Raw genomic sequence first — 23,925 nt, 5'->3', positions numbered from 1 at the left:
AACTTTGAGGCCAGGCTGATCGACATACAGTGTGTCAGGACAGCTGGGAATACACCGTGAGACTGTCTCAGCCAGCTGGCAAACAGGCAGACACCACATTACAACCCGCTAGTAACTTCATAAGATATTTCTCTTGTATCATATATGCCGTGATTTAATTATTTTTCTGGTTTTAGATACCGAGATTTTAATTATTGTAAATAACCTGTAAAGAGCCTTTGTGTTTTTAAGACTTCTCTAAACTCAGATCCTCTCCCTGGATCTAGATTTCTCAGAATAAAATTACATGTCAGAAGCCAGAGGCATTCTAGTGCTTTACAAGGTGGCTAACTGTGGAGTCCGCCACCCACATGAGCACAGCTCCACAGCTGCCTCTGTCAACAGTCTTGCCCTGGAGTGTGGCAGGCAGAGCCGCAGGAGTGCCTCCACCTGCAGAAGATTCCCAGGAACACACTTAGAAGTGACCAGATGAGGAAGACCCTTGACTGTGGCTACCGTTCAGCTGCAGGTCCAAAGCCTGCGCTGCTATGGCATCGGCCAGACCCTTTCACCAGGCAGCCTTCCGCTGACTGGCACCTGCCCAGATGGTGGGTAACACTAAGAAACAGACTGGGAAGTTCTCCGAGTCATTCTAGGGCTTGCTCCCGCTGGGAGAAAAAGGCGGTACACACCGGCCTAAGAAGTTTGGAGGTGGTGCCAGGGCTGGGGTGCCTCCAACAACTGCCTACAGCAGAGCCCCCAACTATCTGGGCACCTCTGCACCCTCCACCCAGGACCAAGCACCCGGTAAGTAGATACTCAATATAGATTCTCTGAGTAGCTGCAAGGCCACAGAGACCCAGAAGGATATTAAGCGAAAGGAATCTGGAGAGGTTCTGAGCCATCTCTGAGGTGACTATGTTTGCCGCTGTTTTTAACGGGGTGTTTGTCCAGTGTTCGCCGGGTCTGTCCTCTTGATTCTCCTACAGACTGTCTGACAGCCCTGAGCCCACTCGCCGGATTCAACGTGCTCCCTGCCCTTGGTGCTGGGTGCAGGGTGGGCTGGGTGACCTCGGGGACCTGAACTGGTGAATGTAGGCGGAGCAGGGCCAGAGCGCTCCCCCACCCCCACCCTGGGCTCTGCGAGACTCCGCCCGCACCAAACAGCACCGCACAAGGAGCCTAGGGCTCCGCTAGAGGAGCCCAACCTCAGGACGCGCCAAGAACCCCGCTGCACACCTGGGTCCCTCTGCTTCCAACCCGGTAAGTCCGGAGCTGCTGCTCCTGGAACAGATGCTTTCCTGGGACCGTGTCTCAGTCTTGGCCTACAGACGCCCCTCATACTGGGGCCGTTATTCAGCCCCTAGCCAAACCCCTGTCTGCCTGTCTTCACTTCCAGGAAAGTCATAGGAAGACATTTTGCTTTTATTAACTCATAGGCATTCTCGGAGAAAATTTGGAAAATATTTAAAGCATCAAAAGAAAATTAAAACCACCACCCCATTGCTCAGCCTCACAGAGCCCCTACCCTCAGCTCAGCAATAGAAGGCACAGCAGCCACAACGGGACTGATTTCATTTTTATCACCTTACTCGTGTATTGATTTTGATCAGGAAGGCTCCTGGGTTTTGGCCTTTTTCCCATGGGAAAGGCACAGGACTTGGAGAACATGACTAGTATCAGATCATAATGGCAGAGGGAATGGGAACGTTCTAGAAGAAAGCTGGTTGACAGCCCAGCTGTGTGCCTGATCCCTACCCCACTCCACTGAGATCAAGAGGGCTCTCTGGGTCATTTAGGGCACCCCGGCCTGGGCAGTTCAGATGTCTCTGCACCGGTAGCTTACTTCAGCACAGGAAGCAGTGGCCATCCCCACGGAGGGAGGAAGCCTAACTGTAGCTGCCATATGTGAACAGGCAGATGGGCCCTTTGCTGAGTTCACAGGCACTGCTTGAATTCTTGGGGGTAGTGGGAATTTCAGGCAGTCTTGACTTGGGCCAAAACTTCTGCCTGGGTTTTTCCAGCAAGTGAGGAACCCCAAATTCCCAAGGAAACAGCCCAGACATCACCCCGCAGGGCTTGCCTGTGATAGTGGATTGGGAATGAACCTCAAATACAAAAGCTGACGGACCCCAGAGAGATGTCATCGACATCTCTCTGGGGTGAGCAGACTCCTGTGTGGTCTCTTGCTGGGGGTCAGATGGAACTCGAGGCAGTCATGCATTCATGCATGCATGCCTGCTTCTGATGAATGATTACTGCATTCCCACCAGACACAGCCTCGGTTCCAGCTGTTCTGGAGAGAGTGAAAAACTGCAGACACAAAAATCCCTGCTCTCAAACCTTGCTGTTTGGTAGCCTTAAATCTTTCTGGAGATAGGGTGAGTTTCAGATCCATATATAGCAATATAGATAATGAAAATTGTATCATGCAAAAGATTTATTAAAAATAAACAAAACAATATAAACTTTAGCAAGAGAACATTCTGCATTTCCGGGGCTTTCCTGCAGTCATCTCACAGATGACTCCCAGAATGTAATGTGCTTTCTTTCCTATTTACTCTCCCACTGCAGTGGTATGGAGTCTGACCCTGAGCTCTCGTTTACACAGCAAGTCCTTCTTGAAGTAATCTAAGAGCCGGAGTGGGGAACAGAAGTAGATAATAGTCTACAGACTTGGGAGGTTCCTGGAAGGAAAAGTCCAGACTTGCCAACACTCCAATCGTAGGAGCGAGAGAGACTGGCACCAGGAGTGGCCAGCACAGGGAGACCGGGTGGGGTTTTCACAGTCTGTGTTCCATCTAGCCTTTGAAGAACCTGTAGCACCTGACCACAGAGACGGTCTGCACATGCTCCTGAAAAGAGCAGGGGCAAAGGTCATGGGCAGGGTCATTTGATGTTGCTTACAACCCCGTGGTGTGTGCATGTAGACAGGGTAGAGTTCCCCATCCCAAGCTTTCAGATGGGGAAACTAAGGCTCCTTGGATTGACTTGGGTACAGTTCCTCCCGCCTTCCTTATAAACGACTTCAGTTGTCTTTCGTTCTTTATCCAAAATTCTCACACCCCTCCCTTGTTGAACCTTCTATGCCTGCATTTCTATTCCTCAGGCCCCAACCTCCATGTCTGTCACCTGCGGAGAGGTCTGGGGATGCCAGGGGAATAGAACCAGATTCAGAGGCTGCAGTCTGCATGCAGCCAGGAGATGGCAGAGTAGCTTTCCCATTTGAGGATAGCAGTTCCACACTGTGGCCTAATTCCTTGAGAGGCCCTGTCTTTCTCAGTCCCCAGAGGAGAAATGGAAAACCAAGGCAAGGCCAGCTTGCTGCCTGGAGACTCTGGAGGCCCCTTGCTAAGGAATAAACGTAGCATGTGTGTTTCCAGAATTTGGACATAGGGTTGAAACAAAGGCACAAGCAATAGACAGTTGCTTCCGGTGACAACTGGTGAAAATTCTAGGCTCAGCCAAGGTCATGCCCATCTAAGTCAGGCCTATCAGAATTGCTTTTGCTCGCAGTCTGCTTCTGAACACATAAGGCCCAATGCCTCGGTGACTCAACCCCTGCGTCTCGCTTAAGGAGTGCTCTTTCGAGGAAATGCTCCAGGAATCCTGTCAGTGAGAACAAGAATGCCCCCCACTCCACTGAGACAAGGAGCGATTAGGGGAGGGCTCTTTGGTTCACCCAGACCTGAGAGGGGCAGGAGCCAGACCCCAGCTCCGGCCATGACTCCCAGCTCCCCCGTCTATCCCGGAACCTAAAGCGTTAGAAGGAAGCCCTGCCAGGTGAGCAAAACCCAAGTCCTCAGAATGTTGCCAGTGTTGGGAAAGCCTTTGTTCCGGAAGCTTCCAGACTGTTATCGGTGCTGATAGGTAACCTAATAAGAGCACACGGAGCAGGGTGGGGCAGGAATGCAGAGGGGCACACTGGGGGTCACACAGGCTCCTTTCGCAGCCACAGCCGTTCAGTCCTGCTCAGCCTCCCAAGGCCTGAGTCCTGAGCCACTTCCAGCAGGCCAGCGGCTCCGCGCCTGAGCTTTTGAGGAAAAAACACACTTGCACTATTCTGCCTGGGACCATGCCCCTGTCTCAAGCCCAAGATCTGTGGAAATGTGTAGAAATCCCAGTCAGTGCCTGGGTGAGAATGTTCCACCCAACCTGAGCCCAGGGTTTGTTATGGCTGAAGCTGTGGGTTCGAGGGTCCCCTACTGTTGCTGCCTCGCCAGCCTGGACCCGCGTCAGTGACTCAGACCAATGGCTCTCTCGGGACAGAGTGTCTGTGGAGAACTTAGAGGGGGCCAACCTCTAATAGTTCAGGGAATGTTAAAACCAGTCCTCACATGTGAGACCCAACTGACCCGGGACGTGGCTGGTTCCAACTCCTATCTACAAGGCCCTAGAAACTCCCTTTGCTGTACTGATAAAATGGGAACTGGTAGCTAAAGAATTATGCTTCGTGTGTTTTGATAGGAGAGATAACCTTGGGGTTATCATCTCTGCACTGTGGGGCTCAGATTTCTGCAAATTAAAATGAATGGATCAGTTGCTCTCCCAGCCGACTGAGTCCCACAGTCTTGACACCCGGGCCGCCGGGCTGTGGGGGCTCTGTCACTGTCATGCACGTGAACTTGGGGATCTGACATAAGTTCCCAATGGCAGACTGGACCCTGTGTCATTTCTGCCAGGACTGTCGCAAGGCCACTGACAAACTCATTTGAAGTTTCAGTATACGAAATGCCATAGTGAACTGTCTGCAGGCTTTGTGGGGTGCAGGGAACATTTAGCAAAAGCAAAGCAATGCAGTCACGTAAAGTATGGAACGATGCCTGTAAACTGTAGAGCTGTTATCTGAAAGGCAGATGAACAGCTTGAAACATCAGTGTTGAGTTTTTCTGTTTTACAATGAGGAAAAGGCATGCCCAGGAGAAGCTGGGGACATTTCTAGAATCATGTGTCCAGGAAATTGCAGAGCCAGAATCCAAAGCTGGATGTGGGACCCCAAAGTCTGAGCACAGTAGATTTGGGCGGTAGCTGCTTTCCTACATGAAAAGGGAGTTAACTGAAGCTCTGAAGCTAGCCTGATGGCCTCTTTTAATTAGAATAAGCAGGCTGTAAAGTGCCAGGCCCCGTTTGTGGGCTGGTAGTAAGTTTTGAAGATATCAGCTCAAGAAATGTTTCTGGGTAGCTCTTTGGCTGCTGTGGGCCAAGCATTAGCTCAGCTGGTGGAGATGAGTTAGGAGGGGATGAAGCTGGCAGGGGCATCAATGGATGCTACCCAGTCCTACGTCCCAGAGAAGGCTTCAGAATGGAGGTGAGAGCTGAGCTGAACTGGAGAGCGCTAGTTGCACTACTAACCAGGTACTCAGAGCATCACTGTGGAGCTGAAGTCTGACAGTGTGGAGTCTGGGACAGGAGCAGCAACGGAGGAATGAAGCGGGGATCTGTAAACTCAGAGCCCATCCATAGCTGTCCTCTGCACACAGGAAGCAGAATGAACCGGAAATGGGCGGGACTATGAGCCCTCCGGCCCACCCCAAGTGCTGTGCTTCCTCCACTACACTTTCACCTCCTAAAAGTCCCACAGCTTCCCACAAAGGTGCTCCAAGCCCAGGACCAGTGGTCAAATACATGAACCCGCCCATTACCACAGCCACCAAGAACGGGTGCAGGAATGTAGAATTCATTTTTGGGGCCATAGAGACAGAATGAGGCTGCATCTCTCTTTTGTTTATTATTTATTTCTTATTTTTAAGATAGGATTTCACCAGCCCTGGCTGGCCTGCAACTCATTCTGGAGACCCAAACTCATAGGGATCCTCCTGCCTCTGCATTTTTTAAAAAGTTTTTTTAAAAGTACATTTATTAATCTGCTTATTTATTTATTGTTTATGTACACGTATGTGTGTTGGGAGGGGACACACACGAGGTCAGAAGACAGTTTGTGGGAGTCAACTCTCTCTGTGTACCCCGTGGATCCCAGAGATGGAACTCAGGTCACCAGGCCTGGCTTTGACCAGCACTTTCACCCAGTGAGCTACTTTGCCAGGCTTCTGCTTTGTTTACGGAGTGGACACCAGAGTGTCCATCTCTGAGGAGAGTGGGCAGAGAAATGAGTGTCTGATATGGACATAGGTGGAATGTGAGGAAATGCACATGCATGCAGCATATGAGTGGGCCATAAAGACAGCAGTCAGGGAAAAGGGAAAGACCCAGTGACATACATGACCTCATATCACTTATGACACAGTAACGTGTGTTGGTGAAACTCATTCCAATGGCTGCCTACCAGAGAGCTGAGGGGATGATGAGCAGAACTACAATGAATCAAACGTCAGTTGACCAAGAGAGGCCAGTGAGACTCTCATGGTATATACAATAGGATATCTGCCCACTCCCCAATGGGATACACCATGGAAGGATGGCTGTCTGCTCCCTGATGGTATACACCACGGAAGGGTGTGTGTCCACTCCCTAATGGTATATGCCACAGAAGGATGGCTGTCCACTCCCTGGTGGAATGCACCATGGAAGGATGGTTGTGCACTCCCCAATGGTATACACCACGGAAGGATGTCTATCCACTCCCTGATGGTATACACCAAGGAAGGGTGTCTGCCCACTTCCCGATGGTATACACCACAGAAAGATGGCTGTCCACTCCCTAAAATGGTGTATACACCACGGAAGGATGGCTGTCCACATCCTGATGGTACATACCACGGAAGGATGGCTGTCCACATCCTGATGGTATACACCACAGAAGGATGGCCGTCCACATCCTGATGGTACATACCACGGAAGGATGGCTGTCCACATCCTGATGGTACACACCACAGAAGGATGGCTGTCCACATTCTGATGGTATACACCACAGAAGGATGGCCGTCCACATCCTGATGGTATACACCACGGAAGGATGGCCGTCCACATCCTGATGGTACACACCACGGAAGGATGGCCATCCACACCCTGATGGTACACACCACGGAAGGATGGCCGTCTACATCCTGATGGTACACACCACGGAAGGATGGCCGTCCACTCCCCCTGTCACCGGAGACTGTTAGCATGGCTAGGAGGTGGCTGGTTCATATTATTTGATTTCAAGTTGCATTTTCCTTTCAGGAATTTTGCTCTGCATCTGAGAAGAACTTGAAGCCCAAGATGTTCCTGTCTAACACCACGACTGTGGTACCCTTCCTGACCACGTCGTGGCAGGAGACCGCCGGACAGGGAGGCAATGTGTCGGGCCTGGCTGGCAGGTCTCAGCTCCGAGACGACAGCAAACTGGAAGCTCTCTACATCCTCATGGTGCTGGGTTTCTTTGGCTTCTTTACCCTGGGCATCATGCTGAGTTACATCCGCTCCAAGAAGCTGGAGCACTCGCACGACCCATTCAACGTGTACATCGAGTCGGACGCCTGGCAGGAGAAAGACAAGGCCTTCTTCCAGGCCCGTGTACTAGAGAGCTTCAGAGCCTGCTATGTCATTGAAAACCAGGTGGCTGTAGAACAGCCTGCCACACACCTTCCTGAACTGAAGCCTTTGTCGTGAACCCCATAGCTCGTTATGCGTAGACAAGCCCTACATGTGACAATTTCATCTTTCTAGTCATGTGCCTGTCATAGTCTTTATTGTAGGGATTCCAATGGAGTTTTTGATATTGAGGGTTAAGGAATGAATTAATAACACTAGTTTCCTAAAATCACGTTCCTTCTCTAGTAGATGATCAATTAATTTTGCAGCACCTATCCTTGTCTTTTTAAATCTAGCAGAGACCCAACAATGTGACCTCTGAGAATGCAAGCTGAGTTTCCCCAGTGCTAATCTCCTGACATTAGCAGGGTCACATGACTGAGTTCTGGTCAGAGACTTGGACATGATGAGTCCAGTCCATAAGTAGCCTTTGAAAAGGGAAGGGCGTGTCCTCCATCTTCCTTGTCCCCCACGGGACATTGACACCCTTGAGGCGGCTCTGATAGAAACAGCAGTCCACTCTGAGTGGTGCAGACAGCGCAGATCCCTCACCTTCGTGCACTGCCCACCTGTCTGGCTCTTAGAAAGAGTCTGCCCACAGCTGCTGCAGCCACTGCTTATTGGTCTCTGCTAACGTCACAGAATTGGTACCCAAACACAGTGTCACCTCTGTCCATGTCTCTTTGTTCACAACCGTGACTCTACCCTCCTTCTGTCTCCCCCTCCTCCCTTATCACACACCCCCTTGCATTCCTTATACACACGTACGCACACGGACACGGACACACATACACTCACACACCCCTCGTGATTCACACAAACACATGCATCCCTCACAGTTCTCTCTCTCTCTCTCTCTCACACACACGCACACACGTGCGTGCACGCATGCAAACACACACATACATATACATACACACACCCCTCACAGTTCAATCTGGATAGAAATTGTTTCTTAGAGGGTTGAGACAGAGTAGGAAAATGACCCCATCAGAATAGTTACCCTGAGCAAGGTGTGCAGTTATTACTGGAGGGAAAGTGGCCACCCCAGCCATCCCAAAGGGTGCAGGGGAGGCTGTGTTTGTGGGCACTGGCAGCACATGGGACTGATGTGGCAGGGTCCTTGAAGTGACAGGTTTGACTTGTTGGATGAATTTTGTTCCTAAAAGGCACATTGACGTTTCAGTCCCCCAGCACTAGCAAATGCTACCTTGTTTGGAAACGGTCTTGTCCAACCATCAGGTTTCAATGAGCAACTGAAGCGGGTCCTACTCTAGTAGGGCTCATACCCTTATGAGAAGAGGGACACTTGACACACAAGGAGAACACTATGAGATGCCAGAGACAAAGATAAAAGCCAAAAAGAGCTAAAAATGGATGGCCACTGGACTCTGGACAGAAACAAGGAACAATTTTCCTTGTGACTTTTCAAGGACACGAGGCCCTCCTGAGCCTTCGTTTCAGACTCCGGCCTGGAGAACATAGGACAATGCCCGTCTGTTGCTCAGTAGACTTTGATAAAGCAGTCTAGCCAGCTAATGCGGTATCTGCCCCTCCCCTTCCAACCAGAAGGAGCTAGGAGAGTGGAGAGGTGAGGGGTGGCGCCAGGGTTGCTGTTCACAGCAGACAGGCGAAGACATCTCAGGCCACCTGCCCTGCCAGCATGGGAGCCAGTGCTCTAGTGCCAGCCTTCTCCAGCTGCTATCTGGGATTCAAAGAGCTTCTGTACCATGACACCTTGAAAGCTCACCCACAGAGGTGACTGGAGTTTGAACCCCAGAACCCACGGTGCATGGAAAGAAAGTTGTCCTCTGACCTCCACACGGTGCACAGTGCATACGCGCGCACGCGCACACACACACACAATCATATACATATAAAACAATAATAAAGGTTTAAACACACACTCTAATGAAAAGCACCCCGACGCAGCATGGACTGTCCTCCAGTAGACACATTTAGCGCCGTCTGATTTGATGATTACAACTCTCATTTCCCATAAAGCAGTGATTGCCATGTGGCGGAGGGGGGGGGCATCTGCATCAGAATCCTGATGTGGATTAGCTTTTCGAATTGCTACTGTCCTTGAATAATTATTTGGGTCCCAGAGTCCTTTGAATTCTAATGAATGCTCGGCTCATCCCCACCCCAAGATGCTCCTGGACACTTTTCCTGCAGTCTTGAGAGTTCCTGAGCCCCTGGAACTCAGCCCTGGCTGCTGCGTGATTCCTGCTGCCCAGACTGGAGGGAAGGTTTGGAGAAGGCCCAGAGTACTTGTGACTAGCTTGTGACACAGTGACCTTGATATTCCTGGCACACAGACCTCCTGTCACCAGCTCCTTTCTCCACAGGAATTCCTGGGCCTTTTAAGGCAGACAGGTCCCCAGGCCTTGGAGCTATCTGCCCTTGGAGACTGGGCCTCACGCATGCTGCCCAACTGCAGAGGCCTTATCTCCCTTCCCCTCCTCTGGCCCCTGCTTTGGAGAGGCAGAAGGGAGGAGTCAAGTAAGAATGAACTGAGCCTCAAAATGTCATCTGCTTGGTGTTCTGTATCATCCGACTGCACACACATAGAGAAGGGCCAGGCGGGGCCAGGGACCATTCTCCGCCTTCAGAGACTCTCCGCCGACATCTTCCACACACTATTGTTGTCAGGACAGTGCCTTCTGCTGTATTAACAGTTTTTAAATTAAGGCTTTTTAAACCTGACTTTGTGTTGTCTTTTTTGAAAAACAAGATTGGTTCTAGTTTTGTGCCTGATTGTTTGTCTGCCTGTATGTAAGTGTACTGGTGCCTGTGGAGGTCGGGAGAGAGTGTCAAATTGCCTGAAGTTATGAATGACTCGAAGCTGCCATATGGGTGCTGGGAACTGTACCCAGGTACCCCACTGAGGAATCCATGCTCGTAAGTTAGGCCACCTCGCCATGCCCAGGGCTGCTGTGCCCAGGGGAGTTGAATTCACATCACTGTGCTACTTTTGGAAGAGGAACAGCTGTTTGAGGGGCTTCATAGGCATCTCCATGCCTATGGGATGAAGCTGTGGGAGAAGGAGTATGGGCTGCCTGGGGAAAGTCAAGTCAGCCATTAAGGCACAGTGTGTCAAGGCGGAGAGTCATGGACCCTATGCTTAAAAGTGAGGGAACATCCTCAGAGGGGACATCGGTCACCCATGGAGCACGCTTCCGTGTGGTTGGTCATTTTGTCAAGCCGACACCAGTGAGGGAAGAGGATCTTCAACTGAGAAATGCCCCTCCAGATGGATCTATAGGCAAGCTGCAAGGCACAGCCCATGGTGGGTGGTGCCACCACAGGGGACAGGCAGTCCTGTGTTGTAGATTAAAACAGGCCAAGGAAGCCACGGGAAGCCAGCCAGTATGCTGTGTTCCTCCATGGTGTCTGCTTCAGTTCCTGCCTCCAGGTTCCTGCCCTGCCTGAGGTCCTGCCTTGGGTTCCCTTGGTGATGAGCTGCAATTGGGACGGGTAAGGGAAATAAACCCTTTGCTTCCCAAGTCACCTTTGGTCACCAAACCAAAACACCTTGTAGAGGGGCAGGGTGTTGACACTTGGTGTCTGCTGCCTGCCCGTGGGGACACAGGCAGGATGATGTTGGGACTCAGGATGATGGGATTACAGACATCTTCTGTAAGAGATGTCTCCTGATTTTCATATGTCAGCACTAATTTAACTATTAAGTACTAATTACTATGACTTTATTTTATCGGTGTGTGTGTGTGTGTGTGAGAGAGAGAGAGAGAGAGAGGGAGAGAGAGAGAGAGAGAGAGAGAGAGAGAGAGAGAGAGAGAGCGAGCACATGGAGGTCAGGGCAATGCCAAGTGTCTTCCTCAATCACTTTCCCATCCCATTTTCTTGTTTTAAACATGAATCTTTATTATTATTTATACAGTGTTCTGCATGCATGTGTGTATGGATGGCAGAAGAGGGCACCAGATCTCATTATTAGATGGCTGGGAACCACCATGTGGTTTCTAAGAACTGAACTCAGGACCTCTGGAGGAGCAGCCAGTGTTTTTAACCTCTGAGCCATCTCTCCAGACCGCCATCTTATTTTCTCTTAAGTTAAAGATTTATTGTTTCATGTATATATGTGTGTGCACGAAGTTTGTGAAGTGCCTGAGGAAGACGGGAAGAGGGCATCAGGTTTCTGGAACTAGAGCTACAGGCAGCTGGGAGTCTGCCTGATCATCCCTTTCACACGCCTTCCCCAGCCTGTCCTGCCCGCCTAGACCAATAGCACCACCCCCAGCACAGCCAACCAGCCAGGTCTGCACACATCCGGCACACCAGTCCTGTCCCTCTGTCCCCGATTTATTCCACCTAAGACAGTTTCAACCTGTTGGCCAACTCACCCGTGCATCCTCTCTCCCACCCTAATCCGCTCTGTCTGTGCCAGACAGCACTCATGCACAGATCTCACTGATGCCAAGGAGAATTACCCAGAAGGACTCCAGAACACTTACTTTAAAAGAACAACCATAAACCTCATTAAAGAATACAAGCAGTTTAAAAAAGAAACAATGAAACAGCTAATGAGATTAAGAAAAAGAGTTTAGATTAATAAGCAAGGAATAAATAAATAAGAAATGAAAAGTTTTTTTAAACAACTACAGGAAAAGGACATACAGGAAATGTGGAAGGGCTGGAGAGATGGCTCGGAGGTTAAGAGCACTGGCTGCTCTTCCAGAGGTCCTGAGTTCAATTCCCAGCAACCACATGGTAGCTCACAACCATCTATGAGATCTGGTGCCCTCTTCTGGTGGGCAGGCATACATGCAGACAGAACATTGTATACATAATAAATAAATAAATTTTTAAAAAAAGAAAAAGAAATGTGGAACACCATGATAAACATGGATGAGCGGGTAGAATCTCAAGTCAATGGCAGAGACCAGATCCTCAACAAGATAACAGAACTACCCCAAACTAGGAAAGACGTATCCCGACAAATACAAGAAGCATGCAGAACACAAAATAGACAAGACCAGAAAAGAAAACCTCTACAGTATGTCAGAGTGAAAACACTAAGTAGACAATGAAAGTATACTGAGAGCTGTGAAAGGAAAAACAATGAACCACCTGCAAATTGTGCATAAAGGAAAACCCATCAGCGCAACAGTTGATTTCTCATAGGAAACTTGGAAAATCAGAAGTGCCTGGAACAATACACTCCAAGTCTTAAAAGACCACAAAGGCCAACCTAGACTAATATACCCAGCAAAACTATCTGCCATATATATACTCAGCAAAACTGATTTTGTGTGTGTGTGTATATATATATATATATATATATATATATATATATATATATGCCATAGTTGACGGAAAAAGAAAAACTTTCCATTGTATAAACAGCCTTTACAAAACGATAGTTCCGGTTAAGAGCACTGACTGCTCTTCCAGAGGTCCTGAGTTCAATTCCCTGCAACCACATGGTGGCTCAAAACCACCTATAATGAGATCTGGTGCCCTCTTCTGGCCTACAGGCAGGATACTGCATAAATAAATAAATAATCTTAAAAAAACAAACAAACAAAAAAAAAACCAATAGCTCAGCAGTGAAGAACACTTATTTCTCTTGCCAAGCACCTGAGTTCAGTCCCCGCACCCATGCCAGGTGGCTCACACGTCTGTAAGTCTGTAACTGCAGTTCCAGGAGGCTCTGAGGCGCTGAAATCCACAGGTGCCTGTATTTTGTGAACATCCCACTTAGACAGACACACGCATATTCTAAACTGTGCCAAAATGAAGCCTTCCTTCCTTGGGCTGTGTCTTGTAAGGAGTCTGGTCTCAGCCATGAGGACGATGCTGATGGGCTTGTGAGGTACCCTCTGCTTGTGCTCAGCCCCAGAACACATATCACAGGAAATCAGGAAGCACATTGATTTGGACATGGTTTCCCTCTGAGGCTGGAAGCAGCTTCATCCTCAGTGTGGAGGTAGCTGGTAGAACCTTTAATAGGTGTGACCTACTGAGAGGTAGTTAGGCTGCTGGGGTAGTGTTCTTGGGAGGGATTAGTGCAGTTCTCTGGTGACTATAGGGTCGTTATAAAGAGTAAGGGCAGCTGCTCTAACGGAGAACCTGGGCTTGGTTCCCATTGTCCACACAGTGACTCACAATGGTCTGTAAATTCAATTCTAGTTTGGGGGTTTGACGTGCTCTTTTGGTCTTTGTAGGCACCAGGCACATATGTAATGCATAGTCACACATTCAGGCAAAACACTCATACACTAAAATATTTTTTTTTTTAAAGAAGACCTCCCCTCCCTACTATCTGTCATCCCATCTTGCCATGTGATCTCTCCTTCCTTCATGTATGCCTTCCATGATGCCATCCACTGTGAGACAGCTCAGGGGGTCCTAACCGGAGGCCGAGGTGATGGGGAGCCTGATCTTGGAAAACAGACACAGAAAAAATAAACGAGAGGGGACCCTGCCTAGGCATGGTCAGAAACAGGTAATTCCCCCAGGGTGGCCCTGGCCCAGGGAACTCCAAGATCTCCTGATGAAATGCTGTATCGGGCTGCCCTCACTCAGTAGTTTGAGAACAGCCGGCTCACCAGACTGTCACACTCACCATAGGGACAGACATCACAGCTCTGACTGTGTTCCTTACACTGGAGACAAAGCTTTGGAAGTCTGGCCTGGAACCTTAGATGACCCCGTAATGCAGATGAAGACTCAGAGCCTTCCATTCCAGGCTGACGTGGACAAGCCCGGTCTTCCCTCATCTGGCCTGCAGCACCTTGGCCTGGCAGGGAGAATGGCTTTAAACTTCCCTAGAAGAGACATGCGTTCAGTGGGCTCTGAAGGGCGCCATGGAAGTACGCTGGACACTAGCAGGGTGTCTGAGGCTTAGTGGGGTTCAAGGAGGCACCCCAGGCCTCTGGCTGCTTAAAGAAGAAAGCCAGCAGCCCAAGGTTGTGCTCTGCTTTCTTCGGGCAGTCTTTGCCCTCCTGGCTGCTTCATTACAGCAAGGGCTCTTGGCAGCGGAAGAGAGGGACAAGATGGCGCTTACTAGGGAACCCACCGCTAGTCCCAAAAGCAAAACCTCAGTGAGCACTGGCGAGGAGGTGAAAGACTCGAAGCTGGTGCTTTTATTTTCCTATACATAATTGTTAAAGAGATATTGTTTAGTATTTCCTATTTACTTGGGGCAGGAGGGGGAACAGGGCATGAGGTGGGCACACACAGCACACAATACACCTGTGTGAGCAAAAACTATTTTGTCCCTTGCGACTTTGGCTCTTCGCGATTTAGTCTTCTATTCTGTTTCTCTTTTATCTTTTATTTTTATACAATATAATTTTATCATTTCTTTTCCCTCCTCCAATTCCTCCTGGATTCACTCCGCCTCTCTACCCAACTAACTTTATGCTCTCTCTCTCAAAAAAAAAAAATCCATGCACACGTATACACACACCCAAACAAACAAACAAACAAACAAAGTCCTGTGGAGTCCGTTCTGTGTTGACCAACTACCCTGGGTTGGGGCCTGCCATAGAGTGTGACTGATTTACCCAATGACAAAGCTTTGAAGAAAACTGCTTTTCCCCTTCCCAGCAGACTTCTTGGTTAGGGGTGGGACTTTGTGTCTCTGTCCCTTCTCTGTGCTGGGATTTTGTTTTTTAATGACCTGGCCAACTCTAAGGGAACTTTTAGGTTTATAATATAGATGATTTTAGTGGCCCCTTAGTCCTCTGTCCCCCCATGCCCTGTTCCCCTCCCGCCCCTTAGTCCTCTGTCCCCCCCATGCCCCGTTCCCCTCCCGCCCCTTAGTCCTCTGTCCCCCACCCCACACCCTGTTCCTCCTTTGCCCCTTTAGTCCTCTGGTCCCTGGACAGCTTTGCGGCTTGCTCAAGTACACACGCAGTCTTCCGTATCCAGGAACCAGGAGAAACCTACAATACTGTGTTTCTGGGGCTGATTTGATACCGTTACCTCAGTTGCATCCATTTTCCCGGAAACGACTTAACTTTCCCCTGGAATCTGGATGTGGGGGCCCCTCGGAACACTACCGTAACTCAACAGTCCCAACAAGTCCATCTCCTGAATATATAGGTGGTGGTGGTGGTGGGGGGGGGGGCAGCTACCATGAGTCCTCATCAGTAGGTGACTCTTGATGGGAGCAAATGGGACATAAACACTAAGTCCGGCTAAAAGAAAGAAGCAAAAGCCTGGCGGGCATGAGGACCCAGGACATGCGCACACACTCTGCATCGATTGATAGGGTTGGCTCTTTCTTGTGTATGTAGCTATTGGATGCATAAAATGAATCAAAATGGGAAAGGAGAGCTCTGGTCCCATGTTTTCTTGAGGTCAGGAAGGTAGTGGTCACATATCACACAGATTTCAAAAAAAATTTTTGGGGGGCGGTTTACGGGTGCATTGGGCTTCTGGGTGCGGCTGCCCCCTAGTGGTAATTTTGAGGATATTTTTCTAAGCACAGAGAACCCTGGCTGAGCTCCATCATGGTGATGTATTCTGAGAGCCTTTAACACTGTTGGGAGGCTAAATTCTGATCAACCAATAGTGCTTGGGAGATGGCACCCCAAAAGACACACCTTCTCCAGCTGTGATGGAGACAATCCCTCTGTGCAGGGACCTTCGGGTCACAGCTCAGGTTGTGGGAAAGTTGCAGAGATCTCTTTGCTGAAACCTCAGCCTTTTCTCATTTCAGGGATGACTTCATCATTCTTCCAAGTCCCAGGAAAATATCCTCCTTCCCAGGTGAAGGGACCTGTCAGCCAGCAAGGACCCTCGGTGTTCTGCATGGAGAGAGACCCCCATGGCTGCACTGCTCTGCAGAGAGATGCCACAGCTGCAGGGCTCTGCCGGGAGACCCCACAGCTGCAGTCTCTGCAGAGAGACCCCACGGCTGCAGTCTCTGCAGACAGACCCCACGGCTGCAGTCTCTGCAGAGAGACCCCACGGCTGCACTGCTCTGCAGAGAGACCCCACGGCTGCAGTCTCTGCAGACAGACCCCACAGCTGCACTTCTCCGGGGGACCTGAACTCTGTCCTCTCCATCGCCCCAGTCAGTCTCACCAGCACTAAAATTTTAAGTGCATGCCACCATGCCTGGCAATTTTACACGGTCTTGAGATCGAAACTACATCCTCACATTTGCAAGGCAAGCACTTTGCCTACTAGGCTACTTCTCAGCCCCGGGCTCATGTTTCCAGAACATGCCAGTCATCCCACAAGATGTGGTAGAGGCTCTTCCCTGCACCAGAGGCCAGGAAACAGAGGATTGGTGAAACCAGGGTAACCTTCAAAGGCCATCTCCAGCCACCTACCCCCACCAGCCAGACCCCACCCCTCAGGGTTTCACAGTCACCCACACCCTGGCCCTCTAGTTGTGGAGTAAGTATTCAAATGATGAGCCTTTGGGGAATGTGTTCAGACTCAAACCATAACAGGCTAACTTTTGGAATTACGTACTTTACAGGCTTGGACATGTGTCTGCTGTTACATTACAGTCGGTTCTCTGCCCTCTGCCCCGCTCCACCCACCCACCCCTCCCTGCCACCCTGTAACCTTTCTCTGTCTTTCCCACAGTGTCATAGTTAGAGTCACACAACACATTGTCTTTTCTAAATCAACTTCTTTCATTCAGCAACTGCTTTAAGTTTCCTTTGTCTTTTCATAGCTCGACACCCCCACTTCTTTGAGCTAAATCATAGTCTATATTCGGAAGGCAGCATGGCTTATTTCTCCACTCTTCTGCTTGAAGGGCATCTTGGCTGCTCCCAAGTCTGTGCAAAGGTGGATAAACATCTGTGAGCAGAAGTTTTTAACTCCTCGAAAGGCCGAGGGGCTGTAGCTGCCGGATCACAGACAAGAGTCGTGGTATGTGACTGTACCTTCCCACAGCCCCACAAGTGCCCCGGGAGAGTTCCTGTTGCCTGTGCTGGTCCAGGGTTTGCTGTTGTCAGCCTTCCGCATTTGGGCCTTCCTGGTAAGTATGTAACTGGTGTTACTGTAAATAAAGTTTTATTGGAACATGTACACGTTCATTTGCGTATAATCTAAGTTGAATCCTTGGCAAGCACGAGGCCCTCAGCTTAGATCCTAAGTACTCATGTATACCTGGAACCATGTTGGGGGCAGGGACAGCCAGTCAGTCTATCTGAAACAGTGAGTGCCAAGCCAACCAAACAGAAACCTGGGAAAAGTAAGGTAGGCATAGATCTGACACCTGGCACTGATTCTGGGTTTCACATGCACACACATGGGAACATATCCACAGGTACACATATAGGCACATATCTATACCACACTCCATACAAAAACACCAACAGAAAAGAGTCTATGGGTCACAAATCCAAAACTATTTACGACCTTGCTCTTTATAAAAAAATGCACCTGGCAAAGCCGTACTCTAGAGCCATCCTGATTAGGACTGATTATTTGCAAAAATTATTATTGCATGTCCATGTATAAAATCCACATATAATAATTATTTTGATAGACAATATACCATGACACCTGCATGACTGCCTATTGAGGTTTTGTGTGCTGGCCACATAGAGAATCCTACCTCGCACCTATGTGGCAATGGCCTGGTTGCTATAACACATTCTCGCCACAAGGGGGAAGAGCATCCAAGGCCATCAACCAGTACATGAATTCTGGTCCCAATTTCTGGTTTCAGAAGCAGATTCCAGACCAGCATCCAAGGTGCTAGGAAGGCCTGAAATTGGGGCTTAATGACTGAGTTCCAAAAGGCTTTTTTGGGGGGAAGGGAGGAGGTTGAATTCAAGGCAATCTGCATGCATGGTTTGTTTTGCTGTCTATTAATTCTCTTTCTGGGGACAGACAGACTGTAGCTTACATAGAGCACCCCTGCAAGAAAATGCAGATCAAGAGCATAGACTGAAGGCTAAGGGGTCAGATCTTAAATGCTCAAAAGCAAGAATTCGCCACACACACAGAAAAGGGTGAATCCCTGCAAGGGTTAACAGGCTCCTTATGAACTCTTAAACAATAGAATCTCCTTTTCACTGGGCAGTACACACAGGGCAAAATGGTGCAGTCTGGGGGCAACAGAAGACTCTCTCTCCTTTTGGGGATACTTTTGCACATACAGGAATGTCCAGTGATGTATGCAAGCCAAGGTCTAGTCCACACCAAACTGCACCATGCTTACCGGTCCTCCTCCTAAACTCAACAGTGCCAGCATCTCCCTGGTTACCTTAACACCAGCAGAGGAACTGGCTACATAGACACCTTCTCCCAGCTGCTCCTCTCTTGACGGTTTCCTGTCTCTGGCTGTTAAACAGTGGGCAATGGCCACATCTGCACCAGTATCCTGTAAACACACCCACACTGTTACCCTAAATTCCCAGGAGATGAGTGATGGACCAGAAGGTATGCATGCTGTAGATTTTAATTATGCCCAATGTCCTTAATAACCTACATAATAACAGGTGACACCCATGAGCTGCCGTGATGTGTGGACACGGCTCTGAGGGCTGTAAACTCTAGTGAGTCCTGGAGAGATGGCGCCGTGAGGAGGTCCACTTGACGACCACCTTTTCTCAACTCCAAGCAGTGAAACAGAATCTCGGCATGATTGTCATGAGCATTTATATTCCTATTATCTGCGGAAAAGACATCATGGAGCTGAAGGCTTAGTTGAGTATTACAGTATGTGCCTAGCATGTGCAAGGTCTACCCAACATATAGCAAGGGAGGAAGGGCAGGGTGGAGGGAGAGGGAGGGAGGGAGGGGAAAAGGAAGGAAGAGAGGGAAGAGGGGAGAGAAGAGGGAGAGAGAGAGGGAGTGCCGAAGGAAGTGTGGGAGAGAGAAAGGAGGAAGGGGTAAGATGGGGGAGGGTTTCCATGAAGAAACTTTTAGTTCTTAAGGAAGATCCCTTCCCCCACCCTCCCCACTCTGTGTGTCCCTCCCTCCCCATCCCTCCCCCATCATCTCTCTGAAATTTTGTATCATGTTTGAAAAGATTACTAGATCTGTAATTATCGAAATGAATCTTCATGGGGATGAGAAGATGCTCAATGGGTAAAGCACTTGCTGTACCTTCTGGGGAGTCTGAGTTTGAATCCCTGGCACCCACAAAAAAAATCTGGCATAGTACTGTATCTATACTCCTAGTACTACAGCTTCACAGCTGCAAACAGCTCCTACTGACTTCTTTCTTGACCTTTTCCTTGGAGTTTCTTAGCTTTTCATGTGCGTTCCATCTAAGTCCATTGATGTTTCCTGAGTAAACCTGTCTGCTTTCTGACTTGAGATGTATAGAACTAGCATACAGGGACACAGGCCCCTTTCCATCCATCCAGCTTTAAAAAATCAGGATGGAAGAGTAATTTAACTGATATGCATCCCTCATCTATGGAGATGAACCCATTCAGTTGAGAATTCTGTGATAAATCACAGTAGTGGGTTTCAGAACATCAAACAATATTTCTGTAATTTTTAAATCATTGTTTGTGACAGGATTGCACTATTTAGCTTAGGCTGGCACTGAACTTAGAATCCTCCTGCCTCTGTTTCTGGAGAGTTGAAGTGCAGGCATGAGTACCCATGCCTGACTTCCACCATAGTTTCCTTGAGGATATTAGTGAGTGAATTCAGGTTGTTATACATACTAGGAAGCTATGAGTGTGCCCCCAGCTCCATCCACAGCCATCACAATCCACTGGTTCTGCAGAGTGTGTCCCCAGCTCCACCCACGGCCACCAACACTGGTTCCTACTGTGTTTACAGTGTTTACACTTTTAAATCCATGCATGAAGCGGGCCTGCCGTTTCGTTGTGTCATGGTGAGTGTATCAGGTTATCAATGACAGAAATAAATCCAGAGATTTCTTTCCTTTCTTCATTATTTCTAGTGTTTAAAAAAGCAAAACAAAGGCCCCACTCAAGTTCTCCAGTGAGCACAGCAGGACTGACTTCTGAGGAGGAGGCACCATGTGATTCTCTGGGTGGCCATGTTAAAGCCCCCCTCCAATCTTCTCTCTGATAACCAACATTTCTGAGTTTTAAAGCTGCTTTGGGGGCATCTTTGATAATTTATGTTTTTCTGAGAACCTTTGTTTGGTCCAGATTTTGAAATCCACAGACAAGGAAAGTGTGGGGTCACGTGACAGTACTGTTCCAGCGGCCATCCCTTCACAGTTACGTTTGCATTTGTTCCTTCATTTCTCATTAGGGAAGTTAATCCTAGGAAATCAGATCTCAGATGGATTATTATTTATCCGGGTCTTTCTGGGGTCTAAAATCTATGCTTACACTTTCTATTTTTTAATGAGCTTTCATCAGGGTTGGCTTTGCTGCACAGTCCCTAAACACTTGCAGCTAACTAGTCCTTAAATTTAAATCCAAAGGCCAGCTGACTGGGTTATAATGTGTGTACCGTAACATGGACATCAGGAGTAGACACACAGCTCACAGTGCCCCCTCAGGCACATTGTGTGTCAAGTTGGCAAGGGTAGGACTTGTCATGGCTAACACTGGCTGTCAGCATGACTGAAGTCCAGCCTGCCTGACACTCCTGGGAGGGGTTTTCTTGATCATATTATTTGAAGCAGGAAGACTCGCCCTACATCTGGGCCACACTTGCTGGTGGTAGCACCGTAAGAAGATAGGGAAAAGGAACACTTTGGTTTTTGCCTGCTTGCCTTCATGCTCGTTGGCGAGTCCACCTACCCTATTGCTGTGGCGTTTCATCACCAATATTAGAGCCAGCAGCTTTCCAGCAATTCTCCAGGCCCTCAGTGTGGGACAGCCATTGCTGGACTGCCCAGGTCACATCCTGTAAGCCACTGTGAAAACCCCTTTCCTGCATGCTGTTCTTCTCTTAGCTGTTCCTCTAGAGAACCCTGGCCAGTACACTCACCAGCTCCTCCTAGGGGTCCCCGCATGCTGTCCTGGGCCTGTTCCTTCCTGCTGCAGGTCTTCATCCAGGAGACTGCCAGAGAGGAAGCTGGTGACTCTTGGCCATGAGTCTTCCTGTCCCTCTGTTGTGCTTGGACACTGGCCCTGTGACAATGGACCTCTGCTACACTTGGGCAGTGGCCACACCCACAACAGGGCAATGCAGGATAGGACCATGCAGGAACCATCCAGCTTGGACTGGCCAGCCAGTCTCAGAGAGAACGACCCAGCATTGCCAGCGGAGGGCTACAGGCTTCCTAGGACCTGCATTTAAAATAAACAAACTGAAGAGTCCTTTGCTTTGGACCTAACAAGCCACAGGCGGCTGGCGCTGTCTCGCGTGGCACAGAGGACTCACTCAGACCCTCTGCTGTGCTTCAGAAGTGAAGTCTTCACTTGCAGTGGGCTAGGTTTTGCTCAGGCTTGCTCTGCAGTGCTCAGGTGCTGCCTGGGCACGCTGTGGCTGTGACCTGCAGGACAGAGCCTGTCATCGTCTCCTCTCCCCTCTGGGGCAGCCCCTTGAATTTGCCTCCGGAGACTCAAGGCCAAGACCAGCTCATGGATGGTGAGTAGTAGGAACGACTGCCCTGTCAGTGAACAACAGGTGTCGGTGGGCACGCCCCTGCCACGGGACATTTCATCCTTTATAATGCAAGCTAGTTTGCTCTCTCCCTACATAGACAAAGCACACTGATTGCATCGTTGATATAGTTAGCTTCTTTCAAATTGAGAGCAGGCTGACTTGAAAGCAACTGAATGTCTGTCGCTCTTAGCTGGGTAGATTCTATTCTGCATTTGAATATATAACAGCATTCTAGCAATTTCCAGGAAGTCTTACGAGTTTATACATGCATTTTAACTTTAAAAATTTTTCCTCACACTAATCAAAACTTACTGTATTCTTATAGGGTTGATTTGCTATTTAAAAAATAATAGTAATTGTGAGATTTTTTTTTCCCCTTGTGCTTCCTCAAGGTCCTAAACTATTTATTTGACCAGCGCGTAGAAATACTTCCAAGAGCTACAGTTCTGAGTCTAATCTCACTGGTCCTGGGCTCTGTGTGGCTGGAAGATTCACATTTAAACCGTCCTTTATGTAAAACAAGTAGGAGCATCCACTCATTCCGCCAAGGAACTCTGATTTAAAACAAACTCTGGTGTCGTACTTTAGAAAACAGAGAGCGCAGCAAACAAACGTCCAGGGGGCGGTGTGAGCCCACGTGGTGGGCCCGCAGACTGAGCTGAAGCCAGTAGAGACACTCGGGGGATGTGGCTTCTCTGGCTTCCTCTGCAGAGAAGAGTTTTGAGTTAAACAGCAGCTGAGATCTTAATCTTCCCATCAGACAAGAGCACACGATGTCTTTGCCCAGAACCAAAGAGACCAGAAAAGGCAACTTGTACTTCTTGTTTGTGAAAATTAACTTATTTTTAAAACTAAGTACATAACCAAAGTACGCAAAGTCCATCTCACACCCCCAGTTCCCTTCTCTCGGGGCAACTAGGGCACCCATTTCTTGTGTATTCTCCCAGTTATACTGCTGTGGCTTGGAGGAGTGGTCATCGGTGCTGCTGGGAGCTGTGAGCCTAGTAGGAGGACATTAGGTCATCAGGAGAGTGACCTTGACCACCCGTTCTCTTTCTTGGTCACCATATGGAGAGCCCCTTCTACCTTCACACACTCCCTTCATGCACACTGCTCTGTCACAGACATGGAAACAATGGAACCGAGTGACCAGGGGTGAAACCCCTGCAACTCTAGGACCGAATGGTCTTTCCTTTTCATAATCTCATTCACCTCAGGTACCTGCGACAGGGAAGGGAATCTGGTTGCGCGTATGCTCATAAACTAAGGGCAAATCAGCGCACCTGCAGGTTTCCACACTATGTCTGTTTTAGCTCAGTTTTCCCTGATTAACGTTTAGATCTAAAAATCTCTTCAGGGCTCCTCTGCATGGTAATTCTACATGCATTTCACCCTCACGTGGGCTGGAATGGCTTAGTTATCCAGGAGTTCCTCCATAGCCTTAGAGGATTGGCTCCAGGGTTCCCACGGTTAGGGAATCTATGAATGCTTAAATCGTTCATGTAAAATAATTTAAAATTTGAAAATACCCTGTGCACATTCTCCTGTGTGGCTAATTGTAACTGCTACACAAACAGCGGTCACAATATACTGTTTAGGGACTAACAGGAGGAGAGAGGCCCTTGGGTATTCAAGACAGGCTCAGGGTTTCCTTCGCACATACTCCTACACGGCTGGTTCAGTCTGTGGATGGGGGCCCGCCAATCCAGGGCCTGCCTATCCAGGGGCCGATTCTGCAGTTCAGACCTGTGCTAGAGCATCTTTGGGACCAGCTGCTAGGGACGAGTGGCAGGATCAATAAGTGCATCTTGAGTGTCAATAGAGCCCGCCAAGAAGCCCGCTGTATTGACTGGATAGACCAGCACTTGACAGCAGGACCTGGTTCCCCATCCACACACACACTGGGAGTTCTGATGAAAAAGGTTCCATTTTTATTTACACTTCCCTCGTGGTGACGTTTTCCTTTACACTGAA

The 23,925-nt window shown here is 49.0% G+C and overlaps 1 protein-coding gene across 2 annotated transcripts; it reads left to right on the top strand.

The window, feature by feature from the left end:
* Positions 1-1,112: 1,112 nt before the first annotated feature.
* Kcne1 (potassium voltage-gated channel subfamily E regulatory subunit 1) lies at positions 1,113-10,161 on the top strand. Of its 2 annotated transcripts, none has more exons than XM_050164802.1 (2): positions 1,113-1,242; positions 7,102-10,161. In XM_050164802.1, exon 2 carries the CDS (start codon positions 7,141-7,143, stop codon positions 7,528-7,530), a length of 390 nt encoding a protein of 129 aa, XP_050020759.1. In that variant the 5' UTR covers positions 1,113-1,242; positions 7,102-7,140; the 3' UTR covers positions 7,531-10,161. The 2 variants fall into 2 exon arrangements, with proteins under 2 accessions (XP_050020759.1, XP_050020758.1); XM_050164801.1 differs by lacking the exon at positions 1,113-1,242 and adding an exon at positions 3,186-3,762.
* Positions 10,162-23,925: the final 13,764 nt, after the last annotated feature.

This window comes from Alexandromys fortis, unplaced genomic scaffold, assembly GCF_014885135.2.
Source record: "Alexandromys fortis isolate MF-2015 unplaced genomic scaffold, M_Fortis_MF-2015_v1.1 scaffold_162, whole genome shotgun sequence".
NCBI lineage: Eukaryota > Metazoa > Chordata > Mammalia > Rodentia > Cricetidae > Alexandromys > Alexandromys fortis.
Note: the sequence above shows the minus strand (reverse complement) of the source record. Positions and strands in the feature narration are given on the sequence as shown.